Source organism: Chrysemys picta, chromosome 21 (assembly GCF_011386835.1).
Source record: "Chrysemys picta bellii isolate R12L10 chromosome 21, ASM1138683v2, whole genome shotgun sequence".
NCBI classification, from domain to species: Eukaryota; Metazoa; Chordata; order Testudines; family Emydidae; genus Chrysemys; species Chrysemys picta.
This window is the reverse complement of record NC_088811.1, coordinates 17291322-17317053: the sequence shown is the minus strand read 5'-3', so window position 1 is coordinate 17317053 and position 25732 is coordinate 17291322. Positions and strand designations below refer to the sequence as shown.

Below are 25732 nucleotides of genomic sequence, written 5' to 3'. Positions count from 1 at the left end.
CGAGCCGCCACCTTTCTTCGTTCAAGCCACAATTGTTTTTTCACGACTTTTCGATTGGCCAAAAATTTAGAAAAATCTTGTTTTTTTTCAGGTGACCCAAAATAACTAGAGACCCCCATTTTTTTGGCCTTACCAGCTGTGATTTGCCCAGTTCTAGTCATCAGGCCTTAATGAGGTGCAGTAGGGCAGTTGAGTCTGAAGAAACATCCTCCCTCCCCACCCCCGGGGTCTCCTTGGAGCCTCTTCCACCTCCAGTGCCGGTGGTGAGGGTGCGTGTGCAGGAGGCCCATGCACTGGGGATGGGGCCCTGTGTGTTCTAGCTTGGCAGCAAATCTCCTGGGTTCAATTTGGTTTTGCGTCTGGTCTCTTGGGGTTGGTGACCCCCATCGCTTCGGGACTCTTCCCTGGCCGGTGTGCTCAGAACATCTCGCCTTGTCTTAAACCTGATTCTTCCCCTTCATAGGGGATCAGGGTTGGAAGGGACCCTTAGGAGGTCATCTAGTCCAACCCCCTGCTCAAAGCAGGACTAATCTCCAGACAGTTTTTTGCCCTAGATGGCCCCCTCAAGGATTGAACTCACAATCCTGGGTTTAGCAGGCCAATGCTCAAACCACTGAGCTATCCCTCCCCCCACAGAGGGATAGCCACATTGAAACCAGCTGAGCCCTGAGATCTGGTTAGGAACCAGGGAATGGCTGTCCCCAGGCAATGGCGCTCGTTTGGCACTGCGTTAAGCACTACAGCGGGGCCGGGAAGCATGTTCTGATAGCTGGGTCGAGTTTCCAGCTTGTAGCGCGTCTGTGCAGCATTTCAACTCAGCCCTCGCCAGTAAGTGCTGTGGGGAGAGAGGGCTCCTGGTGGTTGCCTCTCTACCAGTGCACGTTGTTGCTGGGGTCTTGGCTGCTCCTGCCTCGCTAGGGGGGCCCGTGCAGTTGCATGCCTGGCTGCTCTCGACCTCCTGCTGGGCGGAAAGTCCCAGCTCTCTCGCATTGATGTGCCAAGATGGGAACGTGCTGCGGGGGCCGACTGAGAGAGAGTTGCCACCCTTCCAGGATTGCCCTGGAGTCTCCAGGCATTAGAGCTTAATCTTTAATGAAAGGTTATGTCATGTGATGAAACCTCCAGGAACCTGGTCAACCAAAACTGGCAGCCCACAATGCAACGTGTTTCCCTGCCGGGGGCCCCCGTGCACAGCGGCACGTCTGGGGCAGTGACCCGGTGGAATACACAGGTTGGCTGATTCTGAGGGAAGTTGTGTGTGTTCTTGTCCACGCCAGGATCAGGGGCCTGTCTGGGCATGTTCTTGCAGGGAATGTGACCGGGGCTTGCCGGGACTTGCCCCAGAGGAAATAAAAGGCCTGGTGGCTAGTGGTTGGGATAGCAGCCGGTCGGTGTCCTTGGCACTCACCTTGGGGGTGGGGTACTGACCTGCGCCCGACACAGCCGGGTGGGCCGCGGGGGTTAAAGCACAGAAAAGCCCCTTCCAGTGACACTGAGCGTCTGATTTCAAACCAGCAGCTACAATGGAAGCTCTGAATCCCGTCCTTTGTGCGACTCCGGCCGCAGCGAAGGCCCCGAGGGGGAAGTTGGGCCAGAGAGACCCTCCCACTCCCAACTCCGGCCCGTCGGGCTGCTTGAATGGAGGTTTTGTTGCTGGATTTCTCCAAGTGCAGTAACAAATCTCTGTGAAAAGCACTTAGGTCAGAGCCCCTTGGTGGGCTCCGGCCCCCAGGGGAGGGAGGGTGCTGGGCGGATGCTCTGGCCCCCGGGGGGGGGAGGGAGGGTGGTGGGCGGTGATTGCGTGTATGTAAACAGCACCTGTAGTGCTGTATGACAGCTGAACTGCACCCAGCTAATAACACGCTGTGCAGAGGACTTTGCATGAGTAGATCGCAGAATACACCCCAACTGAGGGGTGATCGCGGGAGCTGGAGGTTGGGAGTTGTTTGAAGGAGGGGACCGGGGTGGTATTAGGCTGTTCCCAAGTGAGGGGCAGCGGGAGAAGGGAGAAAGTTTGGAGTGGGGAAGGGGACTTGGCTCACCGCCCCAAGAATGACCCTGTCTGCGGCCATTGGTATATACTTGGGGCAGCTAGCCCCTTGTGCCGCTGAGGTTACGTGTCTATATTTAGCACACTAGCTGGATCGGAGCTAGCACCGGTATGTCTCCTTGAGCTAGAACTGACCCCTTCCAGCTCCAGGGTAGATGTACCCTTAGTTAGCAGGCGCAGGAGGAGATCAAGGCCGAGATGCGGGCAGGCTGGAGAGCTTTGAAGGTGCGGAGGAGAAGCGCAGACTCTGGGGGGAGTTGCCAGGGATCCCACGAGAAGCAATGATCAGCGCTGCAGGGGGGCAGTGATCTCAGCAGCGTGGGGCGGGCTGGAGGGGGGTTGACGGCAGAGGGTGATGAAGGAGAGGAGAGAGCTGCATGGTGTGAAAGTGGAATACCAACCACTACAAGGCAGTGGCACCAATTCAGATATTTTTTGAGGGCAGTGCAGGAACCGACTCCCCAGGCGCCCGGTCGCAGCACCATGTAGCCTGGCTGCCCCTCCATCTGTACGGAGGGGTGACCAGGTCAAATGTCTGTGTGTTGTGACCACGCAGCTGCGGCAATGCTCTGGCAGCAGCCACACTGGGTTAGTCTGGGATCGTTGCGGAAAGGCGTTCCTACAAGGCTCTGGGGAGAGAGAAAGCAGCAGATGGCTCCCCTGGCTAGATGGCCGGAGAGAGGTTTGATCCCAGGCGCTGTAGATCAACGCGCGAGGAGCTCTTTGTGAACTCTGAGCATCACACGCTGTGAGCTGGGAATGGGGCGGTGATTGATGAGCCTAGCTCGGTCCGAATGACGGCAGATTCTTTCCTTCGAGGCTAAGCATGGGAGCGGCGGTTATCTCTGGCTTCGCTGGCCTGGGAGCGCTTGGCATAGTTCGCTTCAGTGATGGTGGCTGTGTGTCTGTCCTTATGGAAATAATAATAATAAACCACAGCTCTGGGATAGCGCTTGTCATCGGTAGATCTCAACCCATGAAGTCGGGATCATTATCCCCTCTGTGCAGGGGGGGAAACTGAGGCACCGAAGGGGAAAGTGACTTTCCCAAGATTACCCAGCAGGCCGGTGGCTGAGCCGGGAACAGAATGCAGGTCTCCTGAGTCCCAGTCCTGTGCCTGAGCCGCTTGGCCTCTCCAGTGGCAACCTTCCTCTTTGCTAGCCCAGCCCATCCCTGGAGGAACATGTTGCCTTTCTCAGTCACTATTTCAAGTGCAGTCCTGGTTGGTGGTGATGGGCAGGTGCTACCATCTGGTGCTACTGCCGTGGTCTGTGTTACAGCAGTTGGGATGGTGATGGGTCTCTGTCCATTTCTGAGTGGATTAGTGTCCTGTCATGAAATCACCATCACAGCCAGCGCTAACTAGCCCCTGCTGTCAGCACAGGGGCCAAGGGCAGAGTAGAGCTGAGTGCCGCAGGGCCGGGGGTGAGGGCAACAGCAGGGGCCGGCACGTCAGTGGGGAATTGTGCAGCATAACCCGGCACCTTTATATTCCAGACCCCCAAATTATGGGGCCTGGCGGCGTCTGTGCACTTGGACCCCAGAAACTGACCTACCCTGTGTGTGGGGGGGAGCAGGAGCTGTGGCAGGGAGGCGCGAGCCCCCTCACGGTTTCTCATCTTCTTTTGAGGCAGCATTTTGGGCTAGCGACAGCCCTGGTGTCCGTGGCAACGGGGCAGAAGAATGGAAGGAATCCCTGGTTGCTAAGGCAGCAGTTGCTAGGGGAGATGGTAAACTTTGTTCATTCCAGGGCCTGAGCCTTTGGAAAAGGCGGAATATGTAATAATACTAATAATGAGATGAGCAGAGAGGTGGGGCGGGCTCACCTCTTGGGCAGTTTATTCCAGACTCCACCAAGCTGAGATGATATCAAAAAGGTTGTAGAGCAGTTTTTAAACTAGGAGATGGGGGGTGGGTGGGTGGGGGAGCCGACTGCTTCAGAGGAGCATGTGGATCGGACAGAGACTCCTCTTAGAGGAGAGTCTAATGATAGAGAATCTCCAGGTTATAGTCAGGAGCAGAGGATGGAGGAGGATAATGTAAGGGCCAGATCAGATGAGAAACATTCACATAAAAAAGAATCCGACACATCAGAAAAGGGCAGACAAATAAACAGCGGCAAGTTTTTGAAGTGCTTGTACACAAATGCTAGAAGTCTAAATAATAAGATGGGTGAACTAGAGTGCCTCCTGATAAAGGAGGATATTGATATAATAGGCATCACAGAAACCTGGTGGACTGAGAGCAATCAATGGGACACAATCATTCTGGGGTACAAAATATATCGGAAGGACAGAACAGGTCGTGCGGGGGGCAGGGGGAAGAGTGGCACTATATGTGAAAGAAAATGTAGAATCAAATGAAGTGAAAATCTTAAGTGAATCCACATGTTCCATAGAATCTCTATGGATAGAAATTTCATGCTCTAATAAGAATATAACATTAGGGATCTATTATAGACCACCTGACCAGGACGGTGATAGTGATGATGAAATGCTAAGGGAAATTAGAGAGGCTATCAAAATTAAGAACCCAATAATAATGGGGGATTTCAATTACCCCCATATTGACTGGGAACATTTCACTTCAGGACGAAATGCAGAGATAAAATTTCTCGATACTTTAAATGACTGCTTCATGGAGCAGCTGGTACGGGAACCCACAAGGGGAGAGGCAACTCTAGATTTAGTCCTGAGTGGAGCGCAGGAGCTGGTCCAAGAGGTAATTATAACAGGACCTCTTGGAAATAGTGTCCATAATACAATAGCATTCAACATCCCTGTGGTGGGAAGAACATCTCAACAGCCCAACACTGTGACATTTGGAACGGGTCCCATATGAGGAGAGATTAAAGAGGCTAGGACTCTTCAGCTTGGAAAAGAGGAGACTAAGGGGGGATATGATCGAGGTCTATAAAATCATGAGTGATGTGGAGAAAGTGGATAAGGAAAAGTTATTTACTTATTCCTATAATACAAGAACTAGGGGTCACCAAATGAAATTAATAGGCAGCAGGTTTAAAACAAATACAAGGAAGTTCTTCTTCACGCAGCGCACAGTCAACCTGTGGAACTCCTTGCCTGAGGAGGTTGTGAAGGCTAGGACTATAACAGCGTTTAAAAGAGAACCGAATAAATTCCTGGAGGTTAAGTCCATTAATGGCTATTAGCCAGGATGGGTAAGGAATGGATGAATCAGTTCTAATATTAGCTCTTGTACTCCACTTCTAACGTGTCTTGCAAATATGGACCCATATTATTAACCCCATTGTACTGATGGGGAAACTGAGGCCCAGAGAAGGGAAGGGACAATCCCTAGGTCACCCAGTGGGTCACTGGGAGATCTGGGAATAGAACCCAGCTCTGCTTGATTCCCCCGATCTGACTGGAGAAGAAGCCGGCCTGATCCCCTGGGACTGGAAGTGCTGCTGTGTGGCTAAAATCCGTTGCATTTTCTAAGCGTAGAAACGCTTCTATTTTTTAAAGAAGGCGAAGTTGGGGCGTTAAACTTCCAGACAGGCACTGCCGTTAATGGGCCCTCTTCTCTGTCGGGAGGCTCAGATTGGCCCTGCGGCCCCTTCACCGGGGACTGAGTGGCCTGTCTCTCTAACCTATAGAGTTTCTGAAGCGCCAGTTCCCGTCGTCTCTCGGGGCCACGTGCTGTAAGTGCCCAGAAGTGGACACTGGAAGGGCGGTGCCACCGGCTGTTGAGATGTTGCCGCTTCTTCTCTGCGTTAGCAAGTTGTCCTCCGGAGCGCCTCTTGCTTTGAAACGCCTCTGCCTGGAGTAGCCATAAGAACCCTTCCCCCGTCTCTAGACATCAGACACCTCGAAGCACGTCACTCACGCAAGCGCCGTATGGGGTGGGTGCATGTTGTCGCGCCTGCTTTACAGATGGGGAAACTGAGGCACGGCTGATGAGCATGTCAGGGAGTGATGATCCTTGACGTGTTCCTTGTGTCCTGAGCCCTCCTGCAGAGGCAACGTGGTGCGGTGTGTGTGCAGGGGGAGCACCCTGCTCATGTACCACCCCCTCAGGCTGGCATTGATTTGTTCGGGGGAGGGGAGGTGTCCTGGATCGAGACCCTTGAGGATGGAGAACTGGGGGGAATATCACTGAACTCCTCTGAATCTCTGTAGTGACGCCGCTTGGGTGGGGTGAGGGGGGGAGTTCTGCACAGCGCTCTCTGGCTGCCGGCGCTAGTGTCTGTCTGTCCATGTCTGGTGCAGACACCCGGGAGTTCCCCGGCCAGCAGTCTACAGCTGGGCACGAACGGGTTGCTTCGCAGACCCCCCGCCGACCCCAGCTTGGTCACGCGACCCCGGTTGGGCCTGTGCAGGCAGGCTGGAGCGGTGGCAGGCCACGGATTATGCTCGCTTTGTGTCTCGTTTCCGAGCCGCCCATTAGAATGTGAATGAGTCTCCGGGCGGCTTAGGGGAGACAATGCACAACCTGGGCCCCGCCGGCAGCTGGATTTTGTAGCCTGTGTCTCGAAGGCGCCGGGGCTTTGTGCCTCGCCGGAGCTGGGAGAGGGAAGGATCTGGGCACGCAGATGTCTGGCGACGCTGCCTGCAGGATGGAGCCTGAGGATCCGGCCCCCTCTGGGCCCCCTGAGAACCCCCCTGGGCTTTACGTGAAGAAGCGAGTGGAGCGGGCAAGTGGCTACCGCCTGGGCTGAGCTGGGCTGGCCTGTGGATGCCTGGGGCGGGGGGTGCTGGGGAGGGAGTGGGGGGTGCCGTGTGCCCTTGCAGAGGGATGCTAGGAGGGAACCCTTGGGGGGGGAGGCAGGGAGGGTATTGCCTGGGGAGTTGCATGCCATTACCAGCCGCAGCTGATCATCACTGGGTGCAAGAACAGACTCACAGAGCCCCTCCCGGGGGGGCCCTGCTCTGCCTTGATGCTCTCCTGGCTACAGAGGGTCTGTGATTCCCCTGCTCTTCCTTCTGGCCTGGAAGAGCCCCCTACAGTCGGTGGATAGACCCAGGGTGCCGAATGAGCTGCCCACAGTCCAGATCCCTGGGCCCCCTACCTTAGGGTGACCCCTTGGGGCAGGACTGGAGTGTGCTGGCCGGGAGAGCCGATCCATTCCTCTCTCTGTGGACCCCACCGGCTATAGGCCTTGCTGGGGGTGGTGGTGGGACCCGGCTGCGCTGGTGGTGGGAGCTCGTTGCTGTGCAGTGGGGTGGGCTCTCAGGGGAGGGTTTTGCTCTGTGCACAGCCCCACAGAGGCAGCCGCTGGCTTGCTGTTCTGGACGCTGACCGCCACCGCGGGGGTTGCAATAAGCTTTGGCTTTTCGCCGTCGGGCATCCGGCTCGAGACCCGCTTCCTGCCCCAGAGGGATGATTTTGGGAGCCCTCTTTGTGCCGGCTGAGTTGACACCTTAACCCTAGTGGGCGGTTTGGCCACCCCACCCCCCAATGGGCACAATTGGCAGTTTTAGCTCTAGAAGCCTCAAAGGTGCTGCAGAGCGGCGGGGGGGCGGGGGGCCAGCAGCAGAGCAGGGTTGAGAGGCACCGGCTGAGCTGAGAGGGGATCCCAGGGCTGGGGTACTGGGGGGGGGAGCAGAGCAGGGTTGCGGGGCACCGGCTGAGCTGAGGGGGGATCCCAGGGCTGGGGTACCGGGGGGGGGGAGCAGAGCAGGGTTGAGGGGCATCGGCTGAGCTGAGAGGGGATCCCAGGGCTGGGGTACCGGGGGGGGGGGAGCAGAGCAGGGTTGAGGGGCACTGGCTGAGCTGAGAGGGGATCCCAGGGCTGGGGTACCGGGGGGGGGAAGCAGAGCAGGGTTGCGGGGCACCGGCTGAGCTGTGGGGGGATCCCAGGGCTGGGGTACTGGGGGGGAGCAGAGCAGGGTTGCGGGGCACCGGCTGAGCTGAGGGGGGATCCCAGGGCTGGGGTACCGGGGGGGGGGAGCAGAGCAGGGTTGCGGGGCATCAGCTGAGCTGATGGGGGATCCCAGGGCTGGGATAATGGGGGCGGGGAGCAGAGCAGGGTTGAGAGGCATTGGCTGAGCTGAGGGGGGATCCCAGGGCTGGGATACCGGGGGGAGGGGGGACAGCAGAGCAGGGTTGCGGGGCATCAGCTGAGCTGAGGGGGGATCCCAGGGCTGGGGTACAGGGGGGAGGAGGAGCAGAGCAGGGTTGAGAGGCATCGGCTGAGCTGAGAGGGGATCCCAGGGCTGGGATACCGGGGGGGGGGGGGAGCAGAGCAGGGTTGAGGGGCACCGGCTGAGCTGAGAGGGGATCCCAGGGCTGGGGTACCGGGGGGGGGGAGCAGAGCAGGGTTGAGAGGCATCGGCTGAGCTGAGGGGGGATCCCAGGGCTGGGATACCAGGGGGGGGAGCAGAGCAGGGTTGAGAGGCATCGGCTGAGCTGAGAGGGGATCCCAGGGCTGGGGTACCGGGGGGGGGGAGCAGAGCAGGGTTGAGGGGCACCGGCTGAGCTGAGGGGGGATCCCAGGGCTGGGGTACCGGGGGGGGAGCAGAGCAGGGTTGAGAGGCACCGGCTGAGCTGAGGGGGGATCCCAGGGCTGGGGTACCGGGGGGGGGAGCAGAGCAGGGTTGAGGGGCACCGGCTGAGCTGTGGGGGAACGTGTAGGACTGGAAATATCAGAGGGGGCTGCAGGTGACGACTGAAGCACCTTGCCAGAGCCGTATGGGGGGGGGGCCAGGACTGCACCGCGCTGGCAGAGCCATATGGGGGGGGCAGGACTGCACCGCGCTGGCAGAGCCGTATGGGGGGAGCCCAGGACTGCACCGCGCTGGCAGAGCCATATGGGGGGGGGCAGGACTGCACCGCGCTGGCAGAGCCATATGGGGGGGGGGGCCAGGACTGCACCGCGCTGGCAGAGCCGCACGGGCGAAGCTGGCGCAGGCTCTGTCGAATCAGCTGTTGGGACCTGACTTAAACGAACCCTAAAAACGCACCCAATGAGTCTACTGCCCATTTAACAACGAATCCAGCTGGATTCCCCGGGTGACTAAACGCCGGTGGATGGGCTCTTTGCATCTGGCCTGAGGGGCTCCTGGAGATGGCAGCTGTCTGCGCTGGGCTCACCCAGGGCTGCAGGGGCTGGGCTGGGGAGGGTTAAATTCTGCTGCGCATCCAAATTAGCCAAAGTCCTCCCCCAGCTTTTCTTAAGGCCCCCATCTGCACCTGTCTCTTCCTTCCCTCCCCCTCTTTCCTAGGGTTCTCCATCGCGCCTTCTCCCTGCAGCTCGGCTGGACCGTTCCGGGGGAGATCTGGTGCTTCCCCTCCCTGCTTTGTGTGCGGTTGTGGGCACCGGGCCGGGCTGGTTCCTCCCGGGGGTCTGTGCTCATGTTGTCTGTTTTCTGTCTCTCCACCTGCCTCCCCGCCGCAGCTAGAGGAGAGCTTGCGCCTGAGGGGGACGGACCCGGTGACCAATGCTGACGTGGGTATCCTGCAGCGGAAGGCTGTTGCTGGCTGGAAAGGCATGAAACCTGTACAGCAGATGGGTAGCGAGCGCACCTCTGTGACCCTGGGTGCCTCAAAATACTCCAGACCTCCCCACTCCCCCTGGCCAGTTGGGGTGCACGGCTCACCACGCTGCCGAACCCCTCTCTGATTGGAGTAACTGACGAGGGGCTTGGACCAGCTGCCTCCTGGCTGAATGTCCCACTCGACATCCCTGCAAAGGCAGGATTCTCCTCCCCATGACGGAGCGGGAGCCAAACCCGTAACCACAAAGTTCTACAGAACGGGATGACTTGTGCCAAGTTAACACCCACTCTGGCCCTGGGAGGGGCCTAATCCAAACCCCGCTGAACTCGGTGGAAAGGCTTCCATTGATTTCAGCGTGGATCAGGCCCTGAGTTCCTACAGACGCTGCTCCTAGGTGGTCCGTCCTCTGACTGGATAGGAGCGAGAGCCCCCCGTCTCCTGGGCCCCTGTGCCCCTCGTGAGACACAGCTGAGCCTTGAGCATGGTAGCTCGTAACTCACACCTTAGGGTTCCCAGCTCCCTCTGCCTCATCAGAGCAGCCTGGCCCTGTTTTTACATTCATGGAAGGACCCAAACCCCGACCCAGCACGGGCTCGTGTGTAACATCCCCAGGGAAAGCTCCGTGGCTTACGTGTCCTGTCACCGTTGCTGTATACTAGGAATCCCCATTGGCGGTTGGATGGCTCCTGGGTGGGAGCTCCCTGCCTGAGGTCTGTGTGCATGTACGGGAGAGACTTTTATCTTGCGCAGCAAATAAATTAACGAACCCCCCCAAATAGATGATCTAGTTTTTCCTGCCCTTGTTAGAATGTGCGACAGGTATTTTTAATGCTTGTTAATGTGGCATAAAGTCCCCAGAAGTTACGTTTCTCAGTGGTCGGCCAGTCCCACGTCCTCTTGTGCTTACGCAGCTCCCCGGGGGGTCTGTGCCCAGCAGTGGGAACTGGTGTTACTGGCGTGTTCTCTCGCCACTAGCTCGGTAACTTCCCCCCCAGCCCAGCGCAAACAGGTGGAGTCTTGTTCACTCCAGCCTGGTTTCTGACTCGGGTCATGTGATAACGCAGATGATATTAGACCAGGAATCTGCCTGCCTGTATCATGCAAGACGTGATGTTGCCCTGGTGCGAAGTGCCCTGTGTGCCACTTGCTACAGATTCCAGACCCCTTTCCTAGCCTTCACAACGGCTGCCCCGAAGGGTCCCCCCCCACCAGCTAAGCAGCATTGCTGCTGTTTATCCTTTCAGGCTTTGGCAGCCCGGGAGGCTGGCTATGTATAGGTGATCTTTTTTGCAGTCTTCTTTGTAAGCACAACATTTAATTGCCAAGTCCTCTGGGATCTTAAATTTGCATGCAGATGTCGGTCCTCGCAGAGTTGCTGTCTTTGCTCTCAGAACTCTGTTCGCCTTTTGCTGGGGATCACAGGGCGGTGACTTTTTTTCTCACCCAGCCAGGGGTTCGGTGCATGGTTTGCGTTGCCGTGTTCTCGCGCGTGGGAGGGTTTGCTGTGCATGCCGCGGGGCTCTCTTCTTGTTGACAGCCAGGGAAGAGCATGCCCGGTTAGCAGCATGCAGCCCCTGTGGCACCCGGGCTCTGTGCTGTGTATGTGGAGTGGCCCCAAGCACTAGGGTGACCAGATGTCCCGATTTTATAGGGACGGTCCCGATATTTGGGGCTTTTTCTTACATGGGTGCCTATTACCCCCCACCCTCTGTCCCGATTTTTCACACTTGCTGTCTGGTCACCCTACCAAGCACTGATCTCGCAATGTCTTTTGCTGCGGAAGCTGGAGCAAGCCATCCGCTGGAGCTGTCGGGGGTTGGGCACCACGCGCGTGGAAGAGATGGAGCTGAGGCGGAGGAACCAAATGGTAAGGAGCTCGGGTTGGCCTGGGATGGCCTCTGTTCTGTTGGCCGCCGTGGAGCAGAAGTGGACCCGCTCTGTAATACATTGAGTCTCTTCTCTTAGATAAGATGAAGGGAAATCAAGGATTTAGAGAGGCTGTGTGGCCTAGTGGATAGGGCATTTGCCTGGGAGTCAGGAGACCTGGGTTCTGATGCTGCCACTGATCTGCCTGTGATACCTTAGGCAAATCATTTTGCCGCTCTGTGCCTCAGTTTCCCCTCCCACCTTTTCTGTCTGATCTATTGAGGCTCAAGAGGGCAGAGACTGTACTAAACGTGTGATCGGTGCTTAGCACGATGGGACTCTGATCTCGGCTGGGTTCTCTATTACAGTAGCATCTACAGATAAGAAGGCACGGGTATCTCAGACTCCAGCAATAAGTGCAGACCTAGCCGCAGGCAGGGGACTGCTTTCAAGGCATGTGGGAGGCTGGAGGTGGTGGAGACCCGTCAGTCAGGGTGGCTAATCAGAGCTGCAGCAAAGTGTCTTCGCCCCTCTGTGCGGAGCAGGCCGGGTGGCGTGAGGATCAGCCGGGTTTGGGGCAAGAAGGCTGACACCTACAGCGCCATCAGAATGTGATGTGACTCGGAGAGGCCTCTGCTGCAGAGAAACATTATTTATACCTGACCCCAGTGGGCACCCCAAAGCTCACACCCATGGCGGAGGATAAATACTCTGGTCCTAAGAGCTCCGTCCGTTGTTGAATGGCTGCTTTGATCTTTGGCGCTTAGCTGGGGAAGGTGAGGCTAGACTGGTCAGTTTCACTTTCCAGGCCTTCTGCTCTAGCCTGAAGGCTGTTGAGTGCGAGATTCCTTCCCAGCTCGGGAACTCTCCTTGGTCAGATTGCCTGTGCAGTCGGATCAGGGAGGCTGTGCAGAGGCGACCGAAAAGGAAGGGTCCCGGGGCCCTTCTGTGCAAACGTAGCTTGTTTTCATTGAAATATATCGCCGACCCTTTCTGTTCCTATTAGTTCTTTTGTAGCTCTGTGTCTCTGCCTCAGCTGCCGGATATTTGCTTCGATTGCAAGTTCTTCAGGGCAGGGGCTGGGTTTGTGCAGGGTGCTGGTCCATGATGGTGCTGTTGCACCCATAGGTGCTATTGCAATGCAACAAGTACAAATAATGTCCCTGTAACCCCTGGCCTGGGAGCAGGTTTCTTCAGCGCACAAACTCAAAGACGCTGCGCACTGTGGCTCCGACGGGAAACCCTGGATTCGGTTGGGGGCCAAATGGGACCTGGGAAAGGGATGGCTCGCGGGGCCAGATGGCGTGCGCAGGAGGCCGGTTGGAAGGCGCGTCTGCAGTGACCCGTTTCCCCATCTCTCCGGGCTCAGCTGGAGCAGGCCCTGCGCCTGGAGACCGGGGAGCGAGAGCGGGAGTCGCTGGAGAACAAAGGCCTGGCCCAGCAGAACATCGAGCTGCGGCGCCGCCTGGAGGAGGAGCAGGCCGCCTACAAACGCAAGCTCCAGGCCTACCAGGAGGGCCAGCAGCGGCAGGCGCAGCTCGTGCAGAAGCTGCAGGCGAAGGTGCGTGTCCTGCGCTGGGCAGGCCGGGGTCTGCTGGCGGGAAGGCTCTGGGCGGATGTCAGCACTGCCATCAGGGGGGGTGGCTGCAGCTCGAGCAGGCACACCTGAGCTACCTTTCATCTACCTAGGACTAGCCCAGGTGGCCCCGGCTTCGCTGCCACGGCTACTTGAGCAAGCCGTGATCTCGCACATTGGTTCTCAACCCGCCCAATCAGCGCACAGCTGCGGCTCATGTGACATCCTCCGGGCCATACAGGGAGTCGATAGACCAGGGGTTCTCAAACTGGGGGTCGGGACCCCTCAGGGGGTCACAAGGGTATTACATGGGGGGTCATGAGCTGTCAGTCTCCACCCCAAACCCCGCTTTGACTCAAGCATTTATAATAGTGTTAAATATAGAAAAAGTGTTTTTAATGTATGGGGGGGGGTCACACTTCCCATGTGAACAGGGTCACCAGGACAAAAGTTTGAGCACTACTGATATAGATTGTGTGGATGAGGCCCACCTAACAGAGAGAGCTGCATATGCAACCTACAATGGTAAATAGGTCGAGAGCCACTGATCTAGTGGGATCCAAGCCAGCTCGGGCACGTCTACACATGCTGCCCTCACCCCTCCTGATGGCCGTGTAGATGTGCCCAGGGAGGCGCGATCTCTGAGACTAGCCGCTAGGGGCTGTTCTCTTGCCGTGACAGGTACCTAGAGGCTTGTGGGGTGCGGGGGGAGGAATTACTTCTTAGGGTGGCTTGAAGGAAAGGAAGGGGTTGCTTGACCCAGGACAAGGAACCCTGAGGCCGGTGCAGAGAAGGCCCCATCTGCATTCGCCAAGCTCGTCTGCCCACTCAGCTCCCTCCCCCACAAGCACTGTTGGGTGTCAGACTCTGAGGGCCGTTTAAAACGCGGTTTCTGACTCTGTGAATAAACCCCTCGAGGGACTAGCTTTGAGCGGGGCGGGGTCGTTCTGAGCATCGGTGTTCGAACACTCTGGAATTTGCACAGCTGGGGTTTGGAGGCTGCGGCTTTCGCTGGGTATATACGACACCCATGTGCAGCCACCTCTGGGGGGCGGGGGAGTGGCCGCCAACCCGGCACGGCATGGAATATTTTGGCTAAGGACGTCTGAGCAAAACTGGCGAAGTGCTCTGGGATCTGTAACATCCATGCAGAGCGGGCAGGGCCTGGGTTGGAAGGAAAGGTGCCCCTGGCCCCCAAAATGGCCGGGGGCTCAGTGCAGCGGCCTCGAGGCGAGTCAGTCCTCCCTGGAGTCCTGGACTAGTCTCTCCTCAAAGAGCTGCTCTGTTGCCGAGGGCTCTCCAGTGGATGGAGGGTGGTGGGGCATTAGGGAAGGGGAAGGGGTTAGCTGTGGCAGAGATAGGTTCCTGCTGGACATAGCTGAAGATTCTCAGCTTATGGGGTAGGGAGACCAGTCTGGCCACCCCCCCCCCCCCCGCTCCGCTTGCAGGGACTTGGCGCTGTGGCCCTACCAAACTAGCGACCTAGGTGGGGTGGAAGGGGCCTGCCACCGGGGTCGGCTGATGGTGGTTAGGATTTCGGGAGTGAGGGGCCTTGCAGGGCACTGTGGGTGTGGCAGGGCCGGCCAGCTCTGTGGTTGTGTTTTCCTTGTCCTGCCGTGCGTCCGCGGAGCCGGGCCGGCAGCGGGCTCTGAGCTGCGGCGTTCCCGCAGGTTCTCCAGTACAAGAAGAAGTGCGGGGAGGTGGAACAGCAGCTGCTGGAGAAATCCACCGAGCTGGAGCAGCAGAGACTCACGGTGAGTGTCGCCAGCGAAAAGCCGGATGGACCCCACGCCCACTAGTGAAACAGTGTCCCTGGGTGGGTCCTTGTCAGCCGGATTGAACCGGCGACTTCTTGAGCTAACAGTAAGAGCAGTGGCTGCCTGAGCCGAAAGGTCCAGCTCCGAGCCAAGCCTGTAACAGCCTCTCTATGGTCCAGCCTCCACTACCGGGGACGGCACCGGGCGGCGTGGGGTGGGTTACACCTGCCGTTGTTTTCTGCCCACCTGCGGGGGGGCCGGCTGGCTCAGGGACTCCGTCATGGTGGGCGGAGCCTCTTGTGTTCCTGCTTGATTGGACCTGCTGGAATGAGCCTGTCCCCCCGGCCCAGGCCGGTTCCTGCTCGGATAGATGGGAGCCCAGACTGCAGCAGGCCTGACCGACTCGTGGAGGGGGGTCCCGGCAGGACTGGGGTGGTGTTTGGGGGGCGCTGCCTTTCTCCATCCCATGGCCAAAGGGACGGCCTGGTTCTCCAGGGCCCCCGGCCCCCTCCTAAGCAGCCACTGCCCGCTCCCTCCCCCAGAGCCGGCTGGACATGACGGACTCGCGCCTGCGCCAGGACGAAGAGCACAGCAACGACCTGGAGAACGCACTCATCCGGCTGGAGGAGGAGCAGCAAAGGTGTGTCACGGGCAGTGGTGGGAGGGGTCCTGTCCACGGGGCTCCACCTGGGGCTCAGGTGGGTCTGGGCAGCTGCATCCTCGGAGCCCCATGCTTCTGGGCCTCTATTGCACCTTCTGCCTGGCTGGGCTTCATGCTGGGCCGGGAGAACGAGAGGGCACCTTCCTTGGAGCCTGGGCTATGCCAGGAATCTACCATTGGAGTCTGGGCTCCTGGCATCGCCTGCACGTAGGCCCAGCATTTCCCTGCAGCCGAGCCACTGGGGTTGTGATCCTATCCGGGTTCCCCAGCTAACCAGGGTCGGGCTGGGTTCATATTTGGACAGGTGACCTCCTAGGACGCCTGGTTACTGTAGGCAGTGGTGTTGCTGGCGTTCCCCGCCCCTCCGAGTACTGCACTACTAACCCCTAGCAGCTGCGCTTTGGAAGTGTCGTGTATTTTGCGGCGTGAAGCTGTCCTGAGCGCTAGTGCTCACTATTGGTCCCTTGGTGTTTTGGATGAGTCAGGGTGTTCACTTCAGCCTCGCGGCCAAATTCCCTCGCAGGTTATTACGTTGGGCTTCCCCAAATCTCCTCTGCAAATTGGATTGGATGGGCTCTTTTTTTGCTTCCTGTTGTGTGCAGCTGCCACGCTACGCCCCAGAGGTGGCTGCCTGGCGGTGGTGGGTGAACGGATCCCTGTAGCTCCCTTATTGACAATGGGGTCAGTTAATGTTGGGGTCAGTTAAGGTCTGGAAAGGGCCAGGAGGCGCTTGGCTGGAAGGCGCTCGACTTGGGCAGTGATTGTCTTATTCTGAAGGAAGTGTTTGGATCTGTGTTGTTTGGTGTCTCACAGCTGCGATATCAGGTCCCATCCTCCACGTTGGGCCCTTTGCCCCATGCCAGAGTTGGTCCCTTCCCACCTGTGCGCGGGCCCCTCTTTTCCTTCTCAGCCCCTGCTCTCTCGGTCGGTGCTGATGCTCTCGCTGGGTCCCCGTCTCCAGGAGCGCCAGCCTGGCCCAGGTCAACGCCATGCTGCGGGAGCAGCTGGACCAGGCCAACTCCGCCAACCAGGCCCTCAGCGAGGACATCCGGAAGCTGACGACCGACTGGACCAAAGCTCGCAACGAGCTGGAGCAGCGGGAGGTGGAGTGGAGGCGAGAGGAGGAGGTTAGGGCCGGAGAGATGCCCTGCTTGGCATGCGTCATTCTCCCTGGTGCATGCCCGTCCCGTGGGCACTGTCCTGCTGGGCACAGACAGATCTGCACACATGCTGCCAGGGCGGCTCCCGCTGGCCCAGAGAGGCAGCGCCTTGGCTGTAGGCCACGTAGCACATTGCTGGGAGCCGGCCATAGGACACCTCCCTTGCTCCAGTCCCTGGAGAGGTGGTTCGTCCCCTCCCCTGCAACTTCCTTTTACCCTCAGTGGGAGCCAAGTCTTTCTGCTCCGGGCCTTTCCGTGCCAGCGGTCACTGCGTCGCCCCAGAGGTGGCTGCATTTCAGTGGTGCTGCCTGTGCATAGCTGGTCAAGCCCTTTGGTGGGGGGAGGGGGTCCTGCCGCATCAAAAGCTCTGTATAAACGTAGCTGTTGCTAAGAGTCCTGCCTGGAGCTGCCATTGAGGTCAGTGGCGCCGGCGCTTCGGGATAGCGAGAGCAGTGCAGGGCGCCCCCCGGAGCAGGGCTTGTGGGGGCGTTATGGGGGATCAAAGCCAGGTGCTCTGTATCCAGCCAGGCAGCGAGTGCGTTGCTGTGCCCTGTGCTTCCCCCGGGGTGCGCTGGCCAGGCCCTTGGCAGCGCTGGGGGGGGGGAGGGTGGTGCCTGGGGAGGGGGATCCGGCTGTCACTGCTTCTCCTCTCCTCTCCCCGCCCAGTCTTTCAACGCCTACTTCAGCAACGAGCACAGCCGGCTGCTGACCCTCTGGAGGCAGGTGGTGGGCTTCCGGCGCCACTTCAGTGAGCTGAAGACCATGAGCGAGAGGTCAGGGGGGGAGTGGGGGCAGGGGGGGTGCGGTTGCTGGGCTCTTTTTCTCCCAAAAGCAGAAGGAACTAGGCCTGGGAAAGCTGCCCAGCCCCACGTGGCGTACAGCGCCTCCTCCAGGATCCCTGTGAGAACAACCTGAGTACAGAACAGCCCTCCCAATCTCCCCTGCACCACCCAGACAAACACGTTCGCCAGCCCTGGGAGCCACGTTCATCTGCTTCTCTGCGTGTCCTGCCTGGGGGCCTGTAATGACCTTCTCCCTGGGGGGGGTGCAGGTTCTGAACACTCGGGCCCCCGTGGGTTTAGATCCCCCTTGGAAGAAGATGCCCTGCAGGTGATGGGGCGTGGGGTTCTGTAGATCCAGCAGCGTGGGCTCCTCGGGGTGCTCGGGCCCCCGGAAACGCCCCTCTCTTTGGGACTCCGGTGCAGGGACCTGTCGGAGCTGAACAACGCGCTGTCCAGGTCCAGCCGCACCATCCACGCCGCCTGCCTGAACCTGAGCAGCAACCTGCGTCTGTCGGAGAGCAGCGCCGGCGCGGCCCTGGAGAAGCAGGCTCTGCTGCAGGCCCAGCTGGAGGAACAGCTGAAGGACAAGGTGCGCGACATGATCCAGCTGCAGGTCAGGTGTGACATGGAGAAAGCGGAGCTCGGCACCAGGTACGGATGCCCCCGATCGGGGCCAGTGTCCCAGGCCCTGAAGCTTGGAGCTCGTCGGGCCGGTAGAGGCACCATGTGGGAATCGGGGAGCGCTGCCCCACCAGCAACCTTGGAGATCCTGGGGCTCTGGGCTGAGCATATCCTGCTTGTGGGAGAAGGAAGGGCAGAGGGGGCCCGTCTGCCCCATGTTACGACCATCCTGGAGCCTTAACTTTCCACCTCCCTGCAGGCTGAATCCTGTAGAGCGGCGATACTCAGACCTCAATGGGTCAGGCAACCTGGGGCCTGGCTCTGTAGCTCAGGGGGTTAGTGCAGTGGTCTCAGAACGTGGTGGTGGCCAGTTCAAATCTCATGCAAGCCTGGGTAGGGGTGGCGGCCTCGGATTTTCCAGGAGCCAATTTAGCGCTTGGCATTACCCAAAAGAGCCCCAGTCGTGGGGATTCAGTGTTTCATTTACTGTTTATATATTCTTGGTTATTCTGACCCAGTGTTGTGATTTTATCAACTACGATTGGTTAATAACATCGTAAAAGCCTCCTGATTGGTTAATAGCGTAGGTCAATAATCACATCCCGCGGTGTTTTAATAGTGCGGGCGGCAAAGAGCCGCAGGAGACACGTTAACGAGCCGCTCGTGGCTCCGGAGCTGGAGTCTGAGCATCACTGCTGGAGAGTAACGTGGTTCCTGGTTCCAGCCGATCAGAGGCTCCCCGCAGAGCCATTCCTTTGGGTCCCCAGGTGCCAGGCCCAGGACATGGGGTGTGGCCTGGTCTCCCACCGCCTCTTACTAGACATCAGCTGGGCAAGCTCGGCGCCGTGGGGAGGGGACATGGTGTATGTGGAGGATGTTAGTGTGACAGTGGAGAGGAAATGGCCATGTGCTCCAGGGCTGAGAGAAGCGTCTCAGTCCCTGGACCAAACGTGGAGCGGTAACCCTCTCTCTAGCACGGCTGGGGCACCAGGAATCTCCGAACGCTTGACCTGGCCCATGTCCGCTGGGCTCTGGCCCTGTGCCGTATAGTACGCGCCCCTGGCCGTTCTTCTGCTCGCCCTGACCGGCCCCCCTCCCTTGCTCCAGAATCGCTGAGACGACGGCCACCATGGAACGCTTGAAAGCCCAGAACTCGGAGAAGGAGAAGACGATCGAGACGCTGACCCAGAAGCTGGAAACTCTGGTGAGCGACTCAGCGTGACTTGGCTGGTTCCCGGAGGAGACGGGAGCACCTGAAACAGCGATTGATCCTCGGCAGAGCCGCCCGCTCTGGTGCCTGTGCTCTGGGGAAGGGCTCACCGGCAGTCAGCCTGCCCTTCCCGGCCGAGGGGCCTTATGGGCACCGCTGAGAGCTGGAGCCAGAAACGAGCCATTGAGCGGATATGGGGGGCACGCGCCGCCTGGCTGATGACACGTCTCTGCTTTCAGGAGGCCGCGCGGGCACAGGAGCAGGCAGCGCTGGAGGCCGAGGAGATCGAGGCCTTGCGGACGGAGTCGGAGATGCTCCAGCAGACGCTGCGAGACCTTGCTCAGGTACAGGGTGCGCGGGTCCCGTGAGCAAGGTGGGATATCCCAGAGAGCAGGTTCTCTCACTTGTGAGCAGTTACAGAGTCATAGAGTTTACAGTCAGAAGGAATCACCCAATCACCTAGCCCAGAGGTGGGCAAACTACGGCCTGCGGGCCACATCCAGCCCACGGGACCCTCCTGCCCGGCCCCTGAGCTCCTGGCCCGGGAGGCTCGCCCCCAGCCCCTCCCCCACTGTTCCCCCTCCCCCGCAGCCTCAGTTCACTGCGCGGCCTGACCCGGTCTCTGTGCTGTGCGGTGGCATTGCTGGCTCCAGCCGGGCGGCGCGGCTGCCTGTCCTGGCGCTCTGGGCAGCGCGGCTGTAGCGCCGCCAGCCACCGGTGCTCCAGGTAGCGTGGTAAGGGGGCAGGGAGCAGGGGGGGTTGGATACAGGGCAGGGGAATTCGGGGTGGTGGTCAGGGGGTGGGCGTGCGGATAGGGGTCGGGGCGGTCAGAGGGCAGGGAACAGGGGGGTTGAATGGGGGCAGGGGTCCTGGGCGGGGCAGTCAGGAAGGAGGGGGGTTTGGATGGGGTGGCAGTCAGGGGCAGGGGTTCCGGGGGTGGTCAGGGAGAAGGGGTGGTTGGATGGGGCAGAGGTTCCGGGGGGGGGGCAGTCAGGAATGATAGGAGGGGTTGGATGGGGTGTTGGGGGGCAGTCAGGGGCGGGGAGTCCAGGGGCAGTCAGGGGACAGGGAGTGGGGTGTGTGTGGATGGGGCAGCAGTCCTGGGGGGGCCGTTGGGGGGATCTGATAGGGGGCATTGGCTGGGCCACGCCTGGCTGTTTTGGGAGGCACAGCCTCCCCTAACCGGCCCTCCATACAATTTTGGAAACCCGATGGGGCCCTCAGGCCAAAAAGTTTGCCCGCCCCTGACCTAACCTGATCTCCTGTATCGCTCAGCCGCCAGCACCCGTACAGTAAGCCCAGCAGCCGAAATAAGACCAAGGTTTCACAGCCCACGGGAGACTAGACTGTTCTGTGCCACAGGCAGAGAACGGGAGGGACCCCGGTGCACCAATGCCGGAGGCTCCTGCAATAGCAGGAAATTGATCAAGTGAGATGTACTCAGCTAATCCCGGCAAGTGACCTGCACCCACATGCTACAGAGGAAGGTGAACCCCCCCAACTCACTGCCAGTCTGACCTAGGGGGAAAGCTCAGGGAGAGGCGCGGGCTATCACCCAGCTGATGGGGAGGGCAGCGAATGGATCACCTGGACGGAGGGGCAGCCCCCTCAAGAACAAGCCGTTTTCTCAGAGTCATCAGGGGCTGAACTGAAAAATCCAGAGGAAAAATCTGGTTCAATTCAAACCAAACCAAAAAGCTCTTCGCAGTTTGTCGAAAAACTACAAAAATAAAATGTTTTGAATGCACCCAAGACGTTTTGAGTCGACTCAAAATGATTTTTTTTTACATTCAGTTTCGGGGCGGGGGTTCCCCTTGTTTCAACTTCAAAGTTTCGACAGTTTAACAAAAAAAGTCAAAACCAAACTTTTCGAAATGGTCGGCAGGAAACGTTCGGACTCTTTGTACATTTTCTGAAGCTAGTGGTTGAATTCACCCCGAAGCCGGTGGGGAGCTCTGGGCCCCAAAAGCTATGGATAAAAAAACCAATTTGTTGGAACAATGGTGCCCTGCTCCTGTTGGGCCTTGAGTGATGGCTGCTTCGCCCTCTGGAGGCTGGCGGCCTAGCCCCCGGCTAGCGGTGTGTGTGGCGATGGGAGCCTAGAGACCGGTTTGGCCATCTTGTGCCTGTACCCAGTGGCTCGCCGTTGTCTCTCCTCTGCAGGCCGTCCTGTCCGACGCCGACAGCGCCATCCACCTCACGGGCACGGAGCGAACGACGGACGTTTCGGACAGCGACGCCACGGGATTCAGCCTGCGGGGCCTCTCCTCCAGCCTTCGCACCCCGTCCCCGCTCCGGCGCTCCTCCCCCCGGCGCAGCTCCTCGCCCCGGCGCAGCCTCTCGCCGGCCTTCTCCGACTCCACGCTGGCCGTGGTGCACTCCGCCTTGCAGAAGAGGCAGCTGCAGGTGCAGGTGAGGGGACGGGGCCTCCCAGAGCACGTGGCCATGGGATTCCTTCATGGCTGGGCACCCAGACGTACTCCTGCTCCCCAGCTCTGCAAGGCTGCGTGGGATGGGGCCATCTGTGGGGTTATAGCTCTTGGGGTTGCATTTCTGTGGGGCTGCTGGCGCCCACCAGGGGAGGGGGAAGGGAACAGGGTTGCGCTGCTGATGAAGGAGCCTGACGGAGTAGATGCTGGGCTGGGAACCCCGGGGAGATTTTCGTGCCTGGCAGGGAATAGGATTCTGGGAAGGGTGGGATTCCCATGGGAGATGGTTGTCCATAGGGCGTGGAGTGTGGTCAGCCATGCAGGGAGCCCCGGTGGCAGGGGGTGCACCGGGCTGGGGGGGCAGTGCCGTAGAGGGAGAGAAGCTGACTCCTTGGGGTTTCTGCTAGGACATCCGCAGCAAGTACGAAGCCATCCAGGAGCTGGTGGGCTCCCTGAAGAAGCAGCTGGCGGAGAGAGATCACGAGCGCCGCTCCCTGGAGCAGAAGATCTTGCAGCTGAAGGACGACGTCGACTGCTCCTTGCGGGCCAAGGACGACGCCGTGCGGGATGCCAGCCGCTTCCGCTCCTCGGCTGACCTGCTGGGCAGGTACTTCCATGGGCGCTCCCCCCGTCCCGTCCCCCTGTGCTCCAGCATAGGATGGGCGTCACGCGGGCATTTCTGCCCTGCTGGCATCCTGGGAGCAGAGCCGCTCTGAGGCTCTGCACCACAGAGCAAGTGCCCTGGAACGTGGGGAGGGTTGATTTTTGTTCAGCCCCCAGAACTCTGTCTGTCTGTGCCCGTCTGTCAGTGAGAAGAGCAACCTGGAGCGAAGCCTTCAGGCCCTGCAGCAGCACGTGGAGGCCCTGCGGCAGGAGAGCGAGAGGCTGCAGCTGGCCAACAGCGACCTGCAGCGGCAGCGAGAGCACCTGGAGGACGAGAAGGAGGACATCGCGAAGGACAAGGAGCGGGCGCAGAAGGAGATTGAACGCGGGTTGGTGTGGGGAGCGTGGCCAGCTTGGGGGGTGCGGGGCAGGCGTGGAGGAAAGACCGAGCTAGACGCAGAGGCTCCTCGGTAGCCACCCCCCTCCAGTGACCAGCACCCTAGCCCGGTGCTCCGACATGCCAGGCCTTCCTCCCCTTAGCACCCCAAGGCAAGCCCTGCTAGTGCCCATGCCCAGAATCCCAGCCCTGATCCTGGGGCCCAACCCTGAGGTCCTGCAGACCCAGGCTGCCTGGCTTCCAGGGGAGATGGCGTTTCTCCATGGGTCACTTGAGCTGAGCTGGTCTAAAAACAACCCCCGTTCGTGGTGTTTTCCCTTCTCTTACTGCGGACACCTGGGCCGAACGCTCTGCCTGGCTGGTTTAAGCTTAATCTCCAGGCGGTGAGGTGGTGCAAAGGGAGGGCACTGAGTGATGAGCAGGGCTGGTAAAAGCAGACGTTCTTCTATAAAGCACCACAAGAGGGCAAACCACTCATTGATCGCATCCAGAGAGACAAGGCAGGTGAGGTCAACTCTCTTGCTGGACCAACGTCTGGTGGCGAAAGAGACACGCTTTCGAACCACACGGAGCTTTTCTTCAGATCTGGGAAAGGTACTTGGTGCGTCCCAGCTAAATACAAGGTGGGACAGATTGTTTCGTAGTAGTGAAGAGGAGCTCTGTGGAGCTCGAAAGCTGGTCTCTCTCACCAACAGAAGTTGGTCCAATAAAAGATATCCTCACCCACCTTGTCTTTTCCATATCCTGGGGTTAACACGGCTACAACGCTGCAAATAATCTCATATATAGTGTGTGTTTGTGTGTGTGTTCTGGCTATACCTAGAAAAAATGGTCATTTTTTTCAGAGCCATAAAGATTCAGAAATGACTCTGTTCATTTCCTTCAAAATTTCCAAAAACCTCACTTCTGTCCTGAATGTTTTCAGGCAAAAAGAGGCGCGGGGGCTCTGAGCTGCCAGGCGCCGGGGCTCTGAGCTGCCAGGCGCGGGGGCTCTGAGCCGCCAGGCCCGGAGGCGCGGGGGCTCTGAGCCGCCAGGCCCGGAGGCGCGGGGGCTCTGAGCCGCCAGGCCCGGAGGCGCGGGGGCTCTGAGCCGCCAGGCCCGGAGGCGCCGGGGCTCTGAACCGCCAGGCCCGGGTCGCCGGGGCTCTGAACTGCCAGGCCCGGAGGCGCCGGGGCTCAGCCTTGGCAAGCCCCAGCCCAAATTAAGCCTTGCCTAGATTCCAAGAGTGGATCATCTAGCCTGACCTCGTGTATAAGACAGGCTGGAGAGTTCCACCCATTGGACTAATTAGCTCACAAGCTATTCAGAGGCCCTGTGTTGTGCTCCTGCGAGGATAGCCAGTGACTAAGGGTGTTCAAGGTCCCCGGCTGCCGGAACAGTTCAATGGCGGTGTATGTGAGTGCCTCTCTGTGCCCTGCAGCCACAAACAGCTGGAGCAGCTGGAAGTGAAGAAATCCAGTCTGAAAAAGGAGCTGATGCTTGTTAAGGAGGCTCTGAACAAAGCCACCCTGGAGAAGGAGGTGTCTGAGAATGAGAAGGTGGAGGTGGCGGAGGCTCTTTCCAAGGTAGGGCTTTGCACCACGAGAGGCAGTAGGGGATTGGGGGGAGGGGTCGGGTGTTACATGGGGGCTCAGGAGTAGCTCTCGGGCCGGCTGCTATGAATGCGCTGGATGGATAATGCTGTGGTAGCATCGCTCGTTTTGCCACTTCCAATCCACAGCTCTGATTTCAAGGCAGCTCCCGCAGGAGATCTTGACTAAGGAGGCTCCCCTCTCTAGCGCCTCTCATCTGAGGCCTGCAGACAAAACTGTGCTTCACAACTACCTGATCCGATGGGCAGGTGCTGCACCCATGCTAGAGGGGGAGCACGGCCTAGTGGTTACAGCGCAGGACCAGAAGGCAGGATTCCTGCGTTCCGTTGCCTGTCACGCTGCCCGCTGTTGGCTCATTGTTTCATGATGCTTCCCTGTCTGTCTGTATCCACCTGCTCGCTCTTGTCTTGCACTTAGCTTGTCAGCAATCTGGGGGAGGGAGCATCTTGTTCTGGGTTTGCAAAGCGCCGAGCACAGCAAGGGCCCGGGCCATGGGGCTCCTAGAGCCTATGGTAATACAAATAATTAGCTAACAACGGATCTGCTCTTGGGCAGGCCACTGACCTTCTCTGCTTCCTCCTTCAAAGCAGGAGAAGGACCCGTCCCGGCCTCGCAGGTGTCGTAGCCTTGATTCATATTTAGACTGTGCTTGGGGGGGTGGGGGGAGGGATAGCTCAGTGGTTTGAGCATTGGCCTGCTAAAAGCAGGATTGTGAGTTCAATCCTTGAGGGGGACACTTAGGGATCTGGGGCAAAATCAGTACTTGGTCCTGCTAGTGAAGGCAGGGGGCTGGACTCAATGACCTTTCAAGGTCCCTTCCAGTTCTAGGAGATAGGATATCTCCATTAATTTAATTTGAGACGCAGAGGGGCAAAGGGAACTTGCCTGAGGCCACCGAGTGAGTCAGTGACAGAGCCGGGAATAGCGCCCAGGACGCCGTCCCTGCTGTAACCATTGGAGGGCGCTGCGTTTCTTGCAGCCCGTTTGCTTTGTTTTAGGCATGCAGCACTGGGACAGTAGGGGGCTGCCCCAGGGCTGGTGAAGGGGGGATTCACACCCCTGGCTTATCCAGGCTTCCATCCGCGTCCTCCCCTGCCGGGCAGCTCTCCACTCCCTGTGGCGCTCTGCGGGAACTCCTCTGCCCAAGTTGCTGCAGTGACCGGCTGTTCCATCTCTCTGCCCCCCGCCCCATGTTCGCAGGCGGAGGCGGGCCGGGCCGAGCTGGAGCTGACCGCTAGCAAGCTGAAGGCGGAGGAGGCCTCGCTGCGCGACTCGCTGTCCAAGATGAGCTCCCTGAACGAGGGGCTGGCCCAGGATAAAATCGAACTCAACAGGATCGTCAGCCAGGTCGGTGCCGCCTTGGGCTTGGCGGTGGGGCTCAGCGCCCCAGCGCCTCCTGGTGGCCCCGGGCTGGGGACATTGACCTTGGCAGGCAGCCTGAGGGGAGACTTGAATCTCTGCTTTTCCAGGGGCGCCTCAGTGGGAGACAAGTGCCCTAGCCCGGTCTGTCCTAGACGGAGGGAGGGTCGGCCTGGCCCGTGGCTCCTTCCCACGGGGAGGGATCCTGGA

The 25732-nt window shown here is 59.3% G+C and overlaps 1 protein-coding gene across 7 annotated transcripts in view; it reads left to right on the top strand.

Annotated features, from left to right (window-relative positions):
• CROCC (ciliary rootlet coiled-coil, rootletin) overlaps positions 1-25732 on the top strand; it is an 81493-nt gene that overhangs the window by 20779 nt on the left and 34982 nt on the right. For 6 of the 7 annotated variants that reach the window (XM_042852972.2, XM_065575016.1, XM_065575018.1 and 3 more), the window contains exons 4-16: positions 12744-12935; positions 14621-14704; positions 15250-15347; positions 16330-16495; positions 17195-17301; positions 17734-17961; positions 19039-19135; positions 19381-19485; positions 21305-21553; positions 21978-22177; positions 22380-22562; positions 23992-24136; positions 25364-25510. In XM_042852972.2, the coding sequence (XP_042708906.2) occupies positions 12744-12935; positions 14621-14704; positions 15250-15347; positions 16330-16495; positions 17195-17301; positions 17734-17961; positions 19039-19135; positions 19381-19485; positions 21305-21553; positions 21978-22177; positions 22380-22562; positions 23992-24136; positions 25364-25510 (2001 nt within the window). Of the gene's footprint in view, positions 1-6385; positions 6705-9407; positions 9459-11291; positions 11376-12743; positions 12936-14620; positions 14705-15249; positions 15348-16329; positions 16496-17194; positions 17302-17733; positions 17962-19038; positions 19136-19380; positions 19486-21304; positions 21554-21977; positions 22178-22379; positions 22563-23991; positions 24137-25363; positions 25511-25732 lie in introns of those variants that run through there. The other variant, XM_042852969.2, reaches the window with a different exon arrangement.